General features: G+C 35.4%; 1 protein-coding gene across 11 annotated transcripts; it reads left to right on the forward strand.

Annotated features, from left to right (window-relative positions):
• The first annotated feature begins 5 nt into the window (after positions 1-5).
• LOC100646678 (serine/threonine-protein kinase SMG1) lies at positions 6-15,497 on the forward strand. Of its 11 annotated transcripts, none has more exons than XM_048411749.1 (16): positions 6-1,100; positions 1,849-2,113; positions 2,188-2,411; positions 2,501-2,753; positions 2,844-2,973; positions 3,104-4,427; positions 4,514-4,670; positions 4,745-5,273; positions 5,341-5,528; positions 5,616-9,587; positions 9,707-9,980; positions 10,077-10,339; positions 10,427-10,703; positions 10,775-12,662; positions 12,739-13,767; positions 13,855-15,497. In XM_048411749.1, exons 1-16 carry the CDS (start codon positions 1,064-1,066, stop codon positions 14,037-14,039), a joined length of 10,995 nt encoding a protein of 3,664 aa, XP_048267706.1. In that variant the 5' UTR covers positions 6-1,063; the 3' UTR covers positions 14,040-15,497. The 11 variants fall into 11 exon arrangements, with proteins under 11 accessions (XP_048267706.1, XP_048267712.1, XP_048267711.1 ...); XM_048411755.1 differs by having other exon boundaries at positions 6-905; positions 1,844-2,113; XM_048411754.1 differs by having other exon boundaries at positions 6-905.
• The last annotated feature ends 227 nt before the right edge of the window (positions 15,498-15,724 follow it).

Consider the following 15,724-nt stretch of genomic DNA (forward strand, 5'->3'; position numbering starts at 1 on the left):
TCATAATTTAACATATTATTTTCAATGCTGTATTTGTTAAATTTGCTACAGTACTTTGTTTTTTCTTCCCAAATTATGCCATTTATTACAGAACTACCGCTTTTAAAAATTATGCATAACATATCTAAAAAAAACGAGGGATATCTTACGAATATTATATATTTTTTTTATTGTTTTTCTTTTAGAATTTTTTGGTATACATGGTGTGTAATATATCAATTTATATAATTTAAAATCTATAATACAGATCATTAGTTGGAAACTTACTAGAAAGATACAACATCCTCCTAAATAACCTTGTTCGTTATTTGTGTTACAGTTACAGACACCTAACCTTAAGTTTTAATAAATATGCGTTCTGAAAACGGTAAACATTTTTAAAGGCTTATTCTCAAGAAACCTAGGTTTAGTGAGAAAATCAATTACGATTGTTGGTACATTTTCGTTTGACACTAGATAGAATGCGGCTTTTCTACGATTACATATCAAGAAGTGTGAAAAATTATACATTATTTCGTCTATGTATAAATGTGTATCCTATCAATTTCACATGGTGTATTTGCTTATCAGTGGCATCATTGATGGTTTTCTTGGATTAATTCTAATGGCATTGGTTGATCCAAACCAATTGGATATCAGAATCGATTGAGATATTTTTTCAACAATATTTTACATTGGTTCAAGTTTTATTTAGTTGCTTCATCGTTTCATTGTACTTAGCTTCATCCCAGTAGGAGACGTAGAAGCGTAACGTAATTATACGTAACCATACTAAAATTCTTAATTTATGTATGCAGATACAAAATAATTATATTTACTTTAAATAATTTTTCTTTATATTAAGTGCAAGTGTCTGTTTGCTTCGTTAGCCAGATCGTTATTATTTAGAACTCATATAATATAAGGTACCCAACAAACTGATTCAATTGTTTTTCTATGAATATTTTCATTTCACCATTTTTTCTTATTTTATCTGTATATTACTTCTTTCTTACACACGATGTTCCAGGAATCTCGAAAAAAATTGTAGGATTAAAAAGAATAATGTTAAAAATGCTACTCGATGTTTACAGAAAGCATGTCAATGAACAGTGTGGAAGGTACCACTCGTAAATAATGGTTAATCCGTTTCAATTTCGTGGTTGGTTGTTGGTTCTTGTGTATCCACCTAAATAAGTTAATTTAAACAGATACATATGTACGATTTTTCGGAAATTCCAAAGAGTCTTTCATGCCTATATCGGTATACAAATAAAACCGTAATATATTTTGATTTTTACCAATTTATAAGTCGCTATAAAAGTTCTCTGTTGATCGGTTGTTGTCGATACAGTGTGTACTTATAGATCGAACGCGTGGAGAATCGGTTACGATACTGTTTCACCTTTCGATATCTTCTTTCGATTATTTTCCACGAAATATTTTCCAAAAGAAATCAAAGTGTGTTCCATGTTCTATGCGATTACGATATTACTTTCCAAGGGAACGGTACTTACATAAACTGAAATAGATATTACGACAGTTAATCACTCTATGAATTATCGTATCTTTTATACGTAAATAACTTGAACGTCGTTTTTATTTGAGAAACTTTGTAATAGATTTTGATTGTATTGCAGAATTTATCTTATTTTTTCATTACTACTTTTCATTTATTTTATGACCATTGAACTTTGTACACCAAGGATGTAGGTGCGAATAATGTAACCTTAAGAATATGTGAAAGTTATTGAATTCTGGCGTGCCGTAATCAATTATAGAATACTTATGATTTTATGCTTTTTAATATTTATTAATATAAAAAATTACTATTACCTGCGATTGGTATATTATTAATGCAAAGTGTAGGTCATGCAGATCATCTGCAGAGTAATGTAATGAATAGCTGTGGGAACTCTAATATTAGCACAAAGCTACGTGGATCTAAGTGTTCGGAGATACAGGAAGAATCTGTTAGTAACAATCGAGCTAGTGTGTTGGAGAAAGGAGATGTTGGTGTTCTAAGTGGATATAACTCCAATGATTTTAATGCTCCAAGAGGCACTTTGGTCATTTGCCCAAGAAATACAAACAACTATTCGTCTGATCATAGTTTTTCCAGATTTAAACCAAGGTAAATTATTCTTCCAATTGTTTATTAAAATTTCCTATTCTTTTTTATTTAATAAGTTTTTTATATTATTATAGAATTGGTGGAGCTCCACGCAATGAATTTCGAATGGCTCGAGGAGGTAGCTCTGGAGATCGTGCCAGAGGTTCTTTACGGGGTAGGGCCTTTAAAAAGACACCTATCGAACGTGATTCCAATACAGAAACTAGTTACTACCCTACGACTAGACCAAAATTTCAAGAATCGCTGAAAAATCAAGAAAATGTACAAGGAAAATATTATGACGACAAAAGAATAAATGGTCCAAATTGTTTTTTATCTCTAGAATATACTGAGAAAATATGTTTCATATTGCAATCAAATATATTAATTGATATTTCGGTATTACAGAAGATTCTAGAATTTCCAAACTTTTAAGAAGATTGTATCGGGAAGATGATTATGATCATTTTATGCTGTTGTGCAAACAAGCACAAGAAGGTATAATAGCGCTTGAAAATCAAAGATACATAAGACGAAATTTAGATGTCATCTGTGAAAGCCTATTAGATATACTACATACTGGGCCTGGACAAGAAGCAAAACAGCAAGTCGCAAAATGTTTAGGACGCATTGGTTATGCAACAGAACAAGATTATAAACGGTAAACAAATGATCTAATAGTGTACAGTGCGTTCATGAAATGTAACATTTCTTTCAATATAAGTTAAATTTTTGGTGTGAAAATCCACAGGTACATGGATTGGGTCTTTAATAAATATTCACTGGAACGGAAAGATGATATAAAGTGCCTTCTAATTAAATCATTCGTTGAAGCTTTTAAATTGGATGCAGAGGCGCCAAGGCTAAAAGAATTTTCAGTGGTACTTAAATTTTCTTTTCTCATTTCTTAATTTAATAGATATTGTGCAAGTTTGTAATTTTTTTCCGATTGGACTGAAGAAAGAAACAAAACTAATTATTTTAAATAAAGTACATTAGATATTCTTTCAGCTAATGATGTCGCAATTGCAATCGACGCTAGAAAATGTTGATCGGTCGGATCTATTAGTAGCAACAGTGGATGCGATATTACTGATAATGGAGTCTTATCCTGAAACGTTTTCAAATCATTTCCGTGATACAGTTGATATATTAGTTGGCTGGCATATCGACTTAACACAACAAAAGACAATTGTAGCTTATGCCAGTCGTAGTTTGCAAAGATTACGAACTTTCTGGATAGCAGATTTACAGTTTACTTTGACCCTACTAGGACAATTTTTAGAGGACATGGAAAGCTATGACGAGGAATTATCTTTACCAGAATGTGGTAGGAGTTCCCCTGGAGATGAAGCATCCTCCACTTCCAAAGAATCTATTCGACGCATTACGTCCTTGATCTCGGTGTTTAATACAGTTACGAAAAGTATATCTGAGCATTTGAATCCTAATCTCACACCAAGTGTGCAGTGGTCATTTTTATCTGATTGTTTATCAAAAATGCTGAAAACAGTCGTTAAAGCGATTGAATTGGACAACGATGAAATCTGGCTTTCGAATTTTAAAGTCACACCCGAAATTACCGAAGAATTATTAAAATGCGTCAAAAATGTGGGCATCGTACCATCAAAAAATTCCAATAAATCAGAACTAATCGAAGAGGATATCGTCAATATGTTTAAATCTTTGAATTTTAATAAAAATGAATTAAAAGATTTAAAGCAAAATATCGAGGAAGATGCTGCATTGAAAGAAAGAGAATCATTGTTAAATATAATACAATGGATGGAGATAAAAATGAAGAAAGATTTAGATTTAACAGAGGAAAAAGAAGAATTAATAGTTGTTGCAAATGAATGCGCATTTTTATTATTAGGTCATCTTCAGAGTCGTATAACAAAAAATCATGAGCTACTTTATAAGTTTATTGATCTTCAGTTAAAAAGGATCAGTATCTTTTGGGATGACACAATAATTTCTATGTTAAATACTATTTCAAAAATAATAAAAGAAGTCTCCGCGAATTTGCCACTGGAACTAGTTCATAAATTGCTTGGAAAAGACTCTGCTTTACTCAAATTGAGATTTCGTGACTCAATTCCTATCCAAAACGCCAGTCTTGGAGTATATCATAGTCTTCTTAGTCTAAAAAATATTCCATTATTACAAGAATCGTATCGTTACATATTGTCGGATTTGGAAATTGCTTATAAACTTATCTTAACAGATATCGAAAATTTAGTAACAGATAATCCATTACTTGATGATATTAAATACAAAAAGAACGATGCAGAAATTGTAGTTACCTTTTTGCTAAGAGCTCTTTCTGATATAGGTAAAAATATATGAATGCATTGTAAAATTCATCAAAGATAAGCTTATTATATATCATTTATCGATTTATTTTATTATATTTTCTAGCTAACGCGAGTAATTCTATCATTGGTATGTGGGCATTAAAACCAAGCATTTTAGAACTCTTGGCAGTTAAGCTGAAACCGTATGACCGCAGTTTATCGTTAACTAGTCCATTCTTGCAATATAGCATTTTGTATTTGCTATATGCGCATTGTTCTAGGTGAGTCATAAGGAAAAGAAGAACAGTAAACAACTAATTTAGCAGTTTTGATTGCACTATCTTTTTTATTCTAGATATAATCATTTTGTGCCAAGTTCAAGCTTAATAACTGGAACTACTGCTTGTCGTCCGATGGATATGTTTCCAGGAGCATTGGATGTTCCAACAACATCACCTACTAGTGGTCATCTTTCTATAATTCTAAATTTAATAGCTAAAACTTATAATGAATGCACACCAGAGCAAACGTTATTCCTTTTATCAACATGGATGCAAGAAATTTGTATACAAGCAGAAAATTACATTGGCATTTTGAGTAAAACAAAGGAGTATGAGAATGTTCTCGCAAGTCTTGTTGCGTGTGGAGCTACTATTGATCGAGATATTTCTATTGCCGTTTGTGATCTCTTTGAAATTTTAATGAGCGCAAAAAGTGTAACCTGGAAAGAAGAAATGTATGCTTGTATTGTAGACTTGGTGATGTTACATTTAACTTCACGAGATGAAATCGTACGAGACAAGTATGGTTCATTATTGACACAAATACCTTTAAATATAGTGGTACCAAAACTTAACAGAGAGTGCTTATTGTCGGAAACGAAGGTAAGTGTAGGAAATATATTAAAAAAAAAAAAAAATCGTGATTTACTTCAACTTTTTTTTCTTACAGAAATATCAAGGAATAAAAAATTATTCGACCGAGTCTTTAATTCTTGCTCAAAGATTACATATGCGAGGAACTAATACTGGAGAGATGCAAGCACAACATTTCAAGACTTATATGGCTTTTTTATTGCAAGAACAATATCTTGATGCAGCAGGATTGTCAGAAATATTTACTTTATGTTGGCCAATTGTGTAAGTAAAGACAGACGTAACGAATTTCAAGCTACTCAGTTTAGTTACGATAATGAGAAAATAGTACGATTTTATTTATATTTATAGATCTGAGAGCGACACTACCAAGAAGATGTATCGTTTAGCACTTGCAAATAGATCTTTCTTATACTTCTGGGCCGGTTTCGAGGCAGCTCAACATTGCGTAACGAACAAGCTTCGTACTTCATTAGGAAAGCCTCAAGAAACATTTACATCAATTGAAAATGCTTTGAAAACATTAGCACGTGAGATTTCATACAGCTCTGAAACAACGAAAAAAGAGAAACATAGCTTGGATCATCTACTAAGCGAACATACACGAGTACGATTATTTATTGAATTTCTTGAACATCTTGAGAGAGTAATACATAACGCAGCAGAAGGTTGCGCGATCGCTCTGTTACCATTGTCGAAACCAGTTAGAACCTTCTTTCATACTAACAAATCGACTTGTAAAGAATGGTTGAATCGTATTCGATTGGCATTATGTGTAGTGTCGTTGCATCCTGGATTAGCTAGCAGTGCTCTGAGAAATAGTCAGAGATTATTAGAGGATTTAAGTAATAGCGATAATACACAGGGTATTGAATTTGAAAGAGCGACGCTTTGTACGGCACAAGCTATGGTAATATTGGGAGAAGCAGAGGCGTTACAGGGACTTTACGTTTATACTAAGGAAAAGGACAGAAAATTTCCGTGGTTGAAAGCTGCAATGGAAGAAGCTGCACATCGCTACGAATCTGCTGCCGAAGCGTATAAGTTAATTATAGAGGAGCATATGCGTGTTGCAAATAGTCGACTTGGAAAAGATGTAGACCAAGAGGAAGAGGGAGAAGATGTAGCTGACGGTAATAGCGTTGGTGGTGTTGATGGCAGTAGTGTGAATGAGGAGGTTTCCGATGGAAAAGGCAAGTCTTTTAAATCCGAAGGAGATAATCAAGTACTTGGTTTTTGTATGCAACGATTATCTCATTGTTACGAAGCTGTCAGTGACTGGACCCGGTTAGAGGTTTGGAAACAGCAAGAGGCTGAAATTTTTGCCCGAGATAAAAGTGCCGTTCTCAGAAAACAATTATTTACGGAGAGTAGCGCTTCTCAACAAGCCAAATGTTTAAAAAAATTCGAAAATGGTGAGAACATATGTTTAGACGACCTAACTGATTGGAGCTTACTGGATGGAGGAGCTGGTAAAACGGTAAATTGGAATTGCGCGAAAACGTTAGTGGAATGTGGTAATACATTGACTAATATTGCACTTAGAATTCATATAAATGAATATAAAGATTATTTTGAGGAAGAGATTGAACGATGCCGGAGAGTGGCAGCTAAAATTATGGAAGAAGGTCTAAGAAATGTACCTTCGGAATACTTAAACGAATCTATATTAGTACGATTTTCAGCAGATGGGTTAAAAAATATCCTTTCTGGTAAGGAAGAAAATATATTCGAATTATATAAAAGCGAAAAACTTGATCACATGGATTCGAGCATACTGACGCGAACATTATGGTGGTCAGAATATTTCGGTAGAACAAGGAAGAATAATAGTCCTGAAGCGCGATTAGATAATAATGGTGTAACTGATCTAAGATTGCATATTGTTCGAACTGCTAGAAAAGAAGGTAATTTTGAATTAGCGAAACGAGAACTACTTAATTATTTGAGATCCGAACGAGAGCTTTGTCAATTTGAAGGAAGCGAACGAAATTACATTAATCCCGACTTTGATCAAGCAACTGATGATGTTTTGAAGAACGTGATGCACATAAAATGGTCAAAGAATAATATACGTGCTTTCCGCGAATTTTCAAAATTACTATATGATATGGAACGAGTTAATAAAGCGTTAAAGGTATGTAGTGCAACTGCACTTGGAATATCTCAAACTATCGTCGATGGAGAACAGTCGGCTGATTTACGCGAGAATGGTACAATTCTACTTTTGACTCTTGGTAAATGGATACAACAAGAAATAGGCGGCATTGAAAATGGTCAATTGGAGCAGTTGCTCGAATTTGAAGCTGCCCATAATGATGGCTTGATGAACAAGCTATTTGGCCCTACCACGAATTCAATACCTGTTTCAGATATGATAATTGGTAGATTAACGCAACTGGGTGTAAATCAATGTCCAGATTTGCCACTTGCGTGGTGCAGTTTCGCGAGTTGGTGTTACAAATGGGGAAGAAAGATCGTAGACAATTCAAATTCAGGTCAGTTGACTGATTCGGATAGAGCAACCATACGAGATTTATTACCATTTGATACAAGTGAATCTGACTTGAACGCAATCTTTTCAATTTTGTCTCAAAATAAAACAATTCCTGAAGACGAAGGCGACATTACAGACACTTCCAATGATGTTAATACTTCAGATATGATAGAAAATCAATTACGTAGCGTTTCAATATTAAGTCGTATTAGTGCTGATCGTCTCACAACGTTGGTCGATATCTGGAGGCAAGCACAGAAGAGGATTTATGCATATTACGAGCTTTCTGCGAACGCGTATTTCAAATACTTGCAACTTGCCGCGATTAAAGAGGCCAACGATTGTGCTACTATCACAGCTACACTTAGATTGCTACGACTAGTTGTGAAACACGCTCTCGAATTACAAAATGTTCTGGAGTCTGGCCTTTCCTCAACTCCTACTGCACCATGGAAAGAGATAATACCGCAATTGTTTTCCAGACTTAGTCATCCTGAGTCTTACGTACGTACACGAGTATCTGAATTGTTATGCAGAGTTGCAGAGAATTCACCACACTTGATCACTTTCCCAGCTGTAGTTGGAGCGGTTTCTGGTCAAAAGAAAAATTGCAATAAAGTACTTTATGAGAAAGCAGAAACTGATTCATCTCAAAATGATTTAGATTTTATCGAAGAAGAAGAGGAAATGGACGCTGAGAGCTCTACTGTAGCTTATCAAGACGAGCAAGAAAAATTTATGGATTGTTGTTTCTCACAATTGGTAGACTGTCTATCGAATAGGATTCAAGATTCCATCGAGCAAGTGAAAATACTCGTCAAAGAGCTGCGTCGAATTACATTACTGTGGGATGAGCTGTGGTTAGCAACACTGTGTCAGCATCACACTGAAATTTCTAAGCGATTTGAACAACTGGAAATGGAAGTACAAAAAGTGCAGGATAATTCTTGGTTGAGTGTTGAGGAAAAGGATAAATTAATTGCAGAAAAACACAGAATTATATTGAAGCCAATAGTTTTTATATTAGAAAATCTTTCGGCTATGACTTCCGTTTCTGCTGAAACACCTCATGAAAAGACATTTCAAGAGAAATTTGGTCCTTCGATAGAAGAAGCAATCAATAAATTAAACAATCCTAAGAATCCTGCGAAACCGCAGATTGCGAGTATATGCTTGAAACAATTGGAAGGCAAATTAGCACAACGTGTACATAGACGAGCCGCGTATTCCCTTTCCATGAATGATATCAGTCCGGTATTAGCCAATTTGAGAAATACATGTATCGCTATGCCAGGTGTTGCTGCAAATGATAACAAAATTGTTACTATAAAATCTGTAGACAATAATGTTCAGATATTACCAACCAAAACGAAACCGAAAAAACTCGTGTTCCACGGTTCCGATGGACACGTATACACATATTTGTTTAAAGGTCTGGAGGACCTTCATCTGGATGAAAGAATCATGCAATTCTTAAATATATGCAACACTATGATGTCAAAAAAGGGTGATTCGAAAAAAGTATATAGGGCGCGCCATTATTCAGTTATACCATTGGGTCCACGATCTGGATTAATACAATGGGTCGATGGCGTGACACCCTTATTCGTTTTGTACAAGAGATGGCAACAGAGAGAGAGTACTATGCTTAATAAAACTGGTAGTTCTGCAATATTAAGACCGTCTGAACTATTTTACAATAAATTAACTCCACTTCTGAAAGAGCGAGGAATCGGTCTGGAAAACAGAAAAGAATGGCCTGTTCAAGTTTTGAAACAAGTTTTAGCTGAACTAATGGCAGAAACTCCTAAGGATTTGCTAGCAAAGTTAGTTCTGTTTTCTTTCTTTATTCTCATTACTTATATTTCCTCTCCATTTCCTAGTTACTTTTTCCTGCATAAGGAAGTTATTAACGATATTTTCTGATCTTTGTTTATCGTTATAGAGAGATTTGGTGTAATAGCATAAATGTTGGAAGTTGGTGGCAAGCAACCAAAAATTACTCCTATTCGGTGGCCGTAATGTCAATTATCGGTTATATCATTGGTCTCGGTGATAGACATTTGGATAATGTATTAGTTGATCTCAATACAGGCGAGGTTGTTCACATCGATTATAATGTTTGCTTTGAGAAAGGCAAAACTTTACGCGTACCAGAAAAAGTGCCGTTTAGAATGACTCCGAACATCAGAACAGCACTAGGGGTAACTGGAGTCGAGGTACAATAACTTTTTACGTCGTAATCATGTTATGGTATTATTATTATTATTATTATAAATAATATACACAGTTAAAATATGATATCTTCTTCTCAGGGTATATTTCGTTTGACTTGTGAACATACGCTCCGAGTAATGCGTCGAGGACGAGAAACCTTATTGACCTTGCTTGAAGCGTTTATATATGATCCGCTAGTCGACTGGCGAGCTGGTGCGGATAACAGCATTGCAAGTTACGGAGCCTGCCAGGCTAGAGCACGATGTACAGGAATTGGAAGGAAACAATTGGAACAGGAACTAACACGAGCAATGTTCGCCGTTCGAGCAGCAGAAATGCGTGCCGAATGGTTAGCAAATAGGTCTGTAAATCACTAACTAGATTTTACCTTTATACTCTTCATAATAATTAGTCTGTATCATATTGACTAATGATCTTTGATTCCTAGAGATGAGTTGGTGAAGATCTTTCCATCTCTGTGCCATCACTTGAATGGTTGGATAGAGGCAACGGATATCACGCGTCAGTGTCAGGATTTATTACAAGACAGACACCAACAGCTTGCTCTAGTCAAAGAAGCACAAGCAATGGGACGTAATCATCCACTATATTCTGTAATAAAGCGTTATAATTCTTTTAAAAGAGCACGCGATGCCCATGAAAAAGCAAAAGCTGGGTTGAAAGAAAAGATTGAGGACTGTGAAAAGCAGATTAACATGCACAACGTAAGCTTTAATTATTTATTCATTATTTCTTTTATTTTGAAGAAGTTGATCGAGTTACCTTGTTATTTTAGTTAGCACTTTCAATCGTACGAGGTCCGCAATTAGGACAATGGTTGGCAGAATTGGGTACGTCTACGAGTCAAGAGGATCACGTAGTTTTTGATCTTGTGAAAGAATTCTTACAGAATGCTGGTCAAAGTCAAATGATACTTCAATGTGAACAATCAGAAAATGAATTGACACAATTGGCTACACAACAGTCTATTCTAATACGAAACTGTTTGGATTTATTGAGTCAATATTCAGCGATTTGTAGCCTGTATCCATTGAGTAATATGTCACAACATCGTACAGTACTTTATCACGGTTGGGCTAACAAGCTTTTAAACACTGGTGGCGTCGAAACTTGTCGTGAAGTTATGGTGCAATTTGAAAATACTTTTGATCCGATCAAAATCTCCAACAATCAGCAAGTTCAACAAATAATAACATTTTCTTATCAAATGCAAGCGATTCTAAATGAAGCAAATGAAAGATTAAAGAAAGCATATGAGAGGATGGTTTCGGAGGGTTTACCGGAATCAGTCACTAGAATAGAGAAAGCATATGGAGAATCGAGAGTACAGATACAAAACTTTCTGAGACGAGATAAAGGTGCGGAAAGGGCACTCGAATGTGTCAATATAACCGCACTCTGCGCTTTGAATAAGAGATACTTAATGATGGAAGGCGCTGCTAAATGTGCAGGGGACTGTTTAGTTGATCTTACATCCAGAGAAGGAGACTGGTTTTTAGACGAAATGCGTTTAATGTCATCGTTAATTGCTGAGCTAGTTAGTTTGATACCTGAATGCCATAAAACCAACAATGATCCCAAGATATCTCTTATATTAAAATGTTTAAGAGGATCCGATTGTATCTACAAAGGATTGCAAGAACTTAATTATAATTTCCACACGATCATTTTGCCTGAAGCGATGAAAACGATTATAACGGAAGAGCCAACTGTGATTAGAATGATAGGAGAACTAACAGAGATAATTGTATCATCCGGTATACCACTTGGTGACATCCTAGGCCAGTTAGAAATGCATCTTAGGTTTACTGTTATGGAGATGGAAAGTCCTCATGCAATGATACAAAACGTCGTGAATAACATGAGATTAAGATTCGAGGCAATGCTATCTCGACCTGCTGAAATTCAAGAACCTAATCAAGATGAGACGTTGACTCCTGGTCAAATGCTTTTAATGGGCTTTAATGGTTTGTTCGAAAAGCTTCAGATGGAAGGTAACGCGTTGATTGCTACTTTGAGTACGCTCGATATTCCCTCATCCTGGAGAAAAATTGATCAGGTTCGAGAAGCGAAAGAAATGTCTGCACCAATATTCAATAAGACAGCTTGTCAGGTGTTAGAAGATATATTTTTGGTCAAACGATTACATACCATACAAGAGTTCTTCATGATGTGTAGAGATATTGCAACTGCATTTAAAGGCGGTTTAGCAAACGTTTACAATGACGAAAGACTAAACAAACCAATAAGAATCTTTACAGCCGATTACGTATCACGGCAATTGCTTGGTGTTACTTCTCAAACATTAGCTATCGCACTCTGTTTCTTATTACAACGAATGGGTTTAAGCGTTACTACTGAGATTGAGCAAAGGGATATCGGAGCTGAGAGTAAAGTTTCGATAGAAGAATTGTGTAGAAAGGTTGTCGATATATGTTTAAAGAGAGGTCTCTTTTCTGGTTCTGTTCTTGCTCAAGCTAGTGCGCTCAGTAGCACTCTTGAAAGTGTTTGGCGAAGAAAACAGAGTGCTAGATTTGCTCAGCAATGCGTCGAAGTAGCTAGGGCCAGCATGCAGAGACTTCAGCTACAACTAACAGCTCATCACTGGTTGCACGAGGATAGCTTACTAATGAGGTCAAATGTTAATTTAATGAATCCTTTGAGTAAGTCTTTGTTTGAATTTTTTTGTTAAAATTGTGCTTTTCTGTTTTTAAATATTAATTTTCTTACTTTTTTCAGATCGTTCTGGATTTATGTTAGAACTTCGAAAAACAGCGACAGCACTTTCTGCTCTACAATCTCGAGTATGTGAGGCACGAGATCAACAACAAAATCTTGTTTCCAGCGCGGTGCAACGATTGAAGTGGGCTGCTGGAGCGAACCCTGCTCTCGGAGAAGTCATGTCCGCGTTTGATAATGCGGTACTCTCATCTTGTGAAAAATTAACTCGACAGCATAATCTTGCGACTAATGTAATCAATACCTGCAATTCTATATTGCATTATGAAGCTCTAAGAACTAGGACATCTGAAAGTGTGACACACGATACGAATTTTGTCAAACTGATCAAACATTGGGAAGAGAGCTGTATTTTGACAATGAATTTAAATATAACAGTAACCGCAATTGAAGAGAGTCTTGTCGAACTACTACACATGGAAAGCAACGTTGATATGAACTGGCTAAAGCAGGCTGAGAGATTTATCTCTGAGGCGATACTTGATGTTCAAAAGAAATTGCAAGAAAAGCAAGAAGGTTTGCTTTCAGCTCAAGAACGTTTGAGAGAGCAAGTATCGAACTTACAAAGTGTGTTAACCGAGCATCATAGATTAATGTCGGATGTACGAATATTATTACGAACTATGGTGAAACAAGAGAACATCGATGGCCTACAAGAATTTCTTTCTTCGTATCGGTCTTTCACTGAAAGCATATCGGCGATCGTAAAGGAACTGGAAGCCGACAATTTAGATGTGAATAGAGGAAGAACGATTAAAGAAGAATTGGAAAATATGGCAACTGTGGCACCAAATTTGTATAACGAGTTATTAGGATTCGCCAATGAAAAGAAAATAAATCCAGCAAAGATGTCTGAGAAGCAAAAAGAAATAAATAAGGAAAAAGAAAGGGACCATGAAAGAGAGAGTGAAACTGAAACTTCAATAGTTAGTTCGATAAAGAAGAAAGGAAAATTAATGAGGCAGGAGGGTGTGTGTTACAGTCCTAAGAAAGGAATTCCACCGACCCGAGACCCAACTACAGGAAAAGGTGAGCTTAGTTTTATTGTGGATTTTCGTTAAGATTACATAAATATTTTCTTATTATTTTTCTCTCTCATTTATATTTTCTTCGTAGCTGTTCAAGAGCGAAACGCGTATGCACTGAATATTTGGCATCGCGTACGGATGAAGTTAGAAGGATGCGATCCTTATCCAACAAGAAAGTATACAACGGCTGAACAAGTGGAATACGTGATACGCGAAGCTCAGAGCACCGACAATTTAGCCCTCTTGTATGAGGGTTGGACACCATGGGTCTGAACGAAAAAAGATTGACGCAGTCGCGTCGATGGTTTAATGCTCGTTACACACGGTACTCGAGTTAGTACCGTTCTTCGCTCTATGCTCCACAGAGTTAGCTCTCTGTCCGACCAGGTGTGAAGTATATCTTCGTTGTCACCTGAAAGAGAAAGTTCATGTCTGTAAGGATGCCGTTTAAGTTCGGCAGCGCGCACTTGCATACAGAGAAATTCCAGCGCGACTCACGAACCAACTTCGATTCTGGCACCGATTCTATGATTATCTCAAAAATCTCTCGTTAATGCGTACTGTGCGATCTATATCAAGGTTTCTTCTTTCCTTTTTTGCGTCTACATAATCTTTATCCGTTTTCCTTCTGGTCAAAGTAGACTAACGTGCAATAGCCGAGAAACAAAAAGAAGCAGAAATAAAAGAAAAGCGTGCACTTATGTACTATTTGTTGTTATGGACAGGGCAACAAAGGTTGTTTCGACAAGCTGGTTAAAAGATGAGAGGAAGAAAATATAAACTGACGTACGATCGAAAAATCAGCAGTCTTATTACGTATATTGCTTGTATGCTTAAATGTCGATGTTAGATTTGGGAAAAGCATAGAATCTGCCGCATCTTTGAAATGACAAGGAATAAGGGCAGAAAGTTTTGACAATGACGCGGAGGAGCTCGATAACGACAAACGCGTCGATAGTGACACTGCCACAGATATTTGTTCGAAAGAAGATCGATATCTATTATTTCTTCATTTTAGTAAATATTGATTGAATTTTATAATTGTAACCTAATCTTGAAAGGAAGAACGTGTATAGCGTTCGCGAATGAGTAAGGATACATTTGGAAATTTGAAGCGGGACCAAGAACGATATGTCACTGTCGAATCGCGAGCAAAGTAACCGAGATTATGGAGATGCTGGATGGAAAACAAAGTGTATTTTTCGTGTTCGTATTCGCTACTCGATATTAATGTAAATCATCATGATCTCAGCACTATTATTTTTTTTCCTAAAGTGGGAGTACATGTTTTTCCTAAATTTCAATCGATAATTGTCCAAATCATACAAGTTTATCGCGAAATTTACCGTATTATTATTATTTTTTTTTTATATATTTGGTAAAATCTGTCATACTAATTCTAGAAGTTTATTTAAACAAATATTATACAACAATTATGGTTTCAACATCATGGTACAACAATCATCGGTCATTAATCTGTAATAGCTTATAAAAATGGAAACGTCAGAAAAATGATATTGCAAATTTGAAACAAAATTTGTTCCTTTTCATATTAAACATGTAATGATCATAAGCGTTGCTGGATCATGTTATTTTCTCTTTTCTTTTTTTTTTCGAGGGAAAGGGGGAGGAAAAGAAGGTCGCACTTTATAACCAATAAAGTTTACGGTATGTATAAAAATTATGAAAAAGATGTATTCCCTTTGGTTTAATTACACTTTTGAGAAACAATCACGTCTACTATTCATTTACTTTAAACCTCTATTTAAAGTACATTATGATCTTTTCTATTCTGTCATTCTTGATTATATATGTCATTATGTTTGAGATTTTTTCAAAACTATTTTTTCTAATCATTTCTGTTCCTTTTACTTTGTTTTATTTCTGTTTTCTAGAATCTCCCATAATATATACTGTACATTTTTGTTCGTACCTCCCTTCTCCCTGCTTCTGTCGAG

The sequence above is a fragment of the Bombus terrestris genome, chromosome 14 (genome assembly GCF_910591885.1).
Source record: "Bombus terrestris chromosome 14, iyBomTerr1.2, whole genome shotgun sequence".
NCBI classification, from domain to species: domain Eukaryota; kingdom Metazoa; phylum Arthropoda; class Insecta; order Hymenoptera; family Apidae; genus Bombus; species Bombus terrestris.

What these genes read in the sequence shown, in the direction of transcription:
- LOC100646678 (XM_020866365.2), top strand. Translation starts at nt 1,197, where the DNA reads ATGTACGATTTTTCGGAAATTCCAAAGAGTCTTTCATGCCTATATCG. An exon ending in TGACGACAAAAGAATAAATG is followed by an intron (nt 2,412 to 2,500) that starts GTCCAAATTGTT and finishes TCGGTATTACAG; the next exon opens with AAGATTCTAGAATTTCCAAA. An exon ending in TAATTTAATGAATCCTTTGA is followed by an intron (nt 12,663 to 12,738) that starts GTAAGTCTTTGT and finishes TACTTTTTTCAG; the next exon opens with ATCGTTCTGGATTTATGTTA.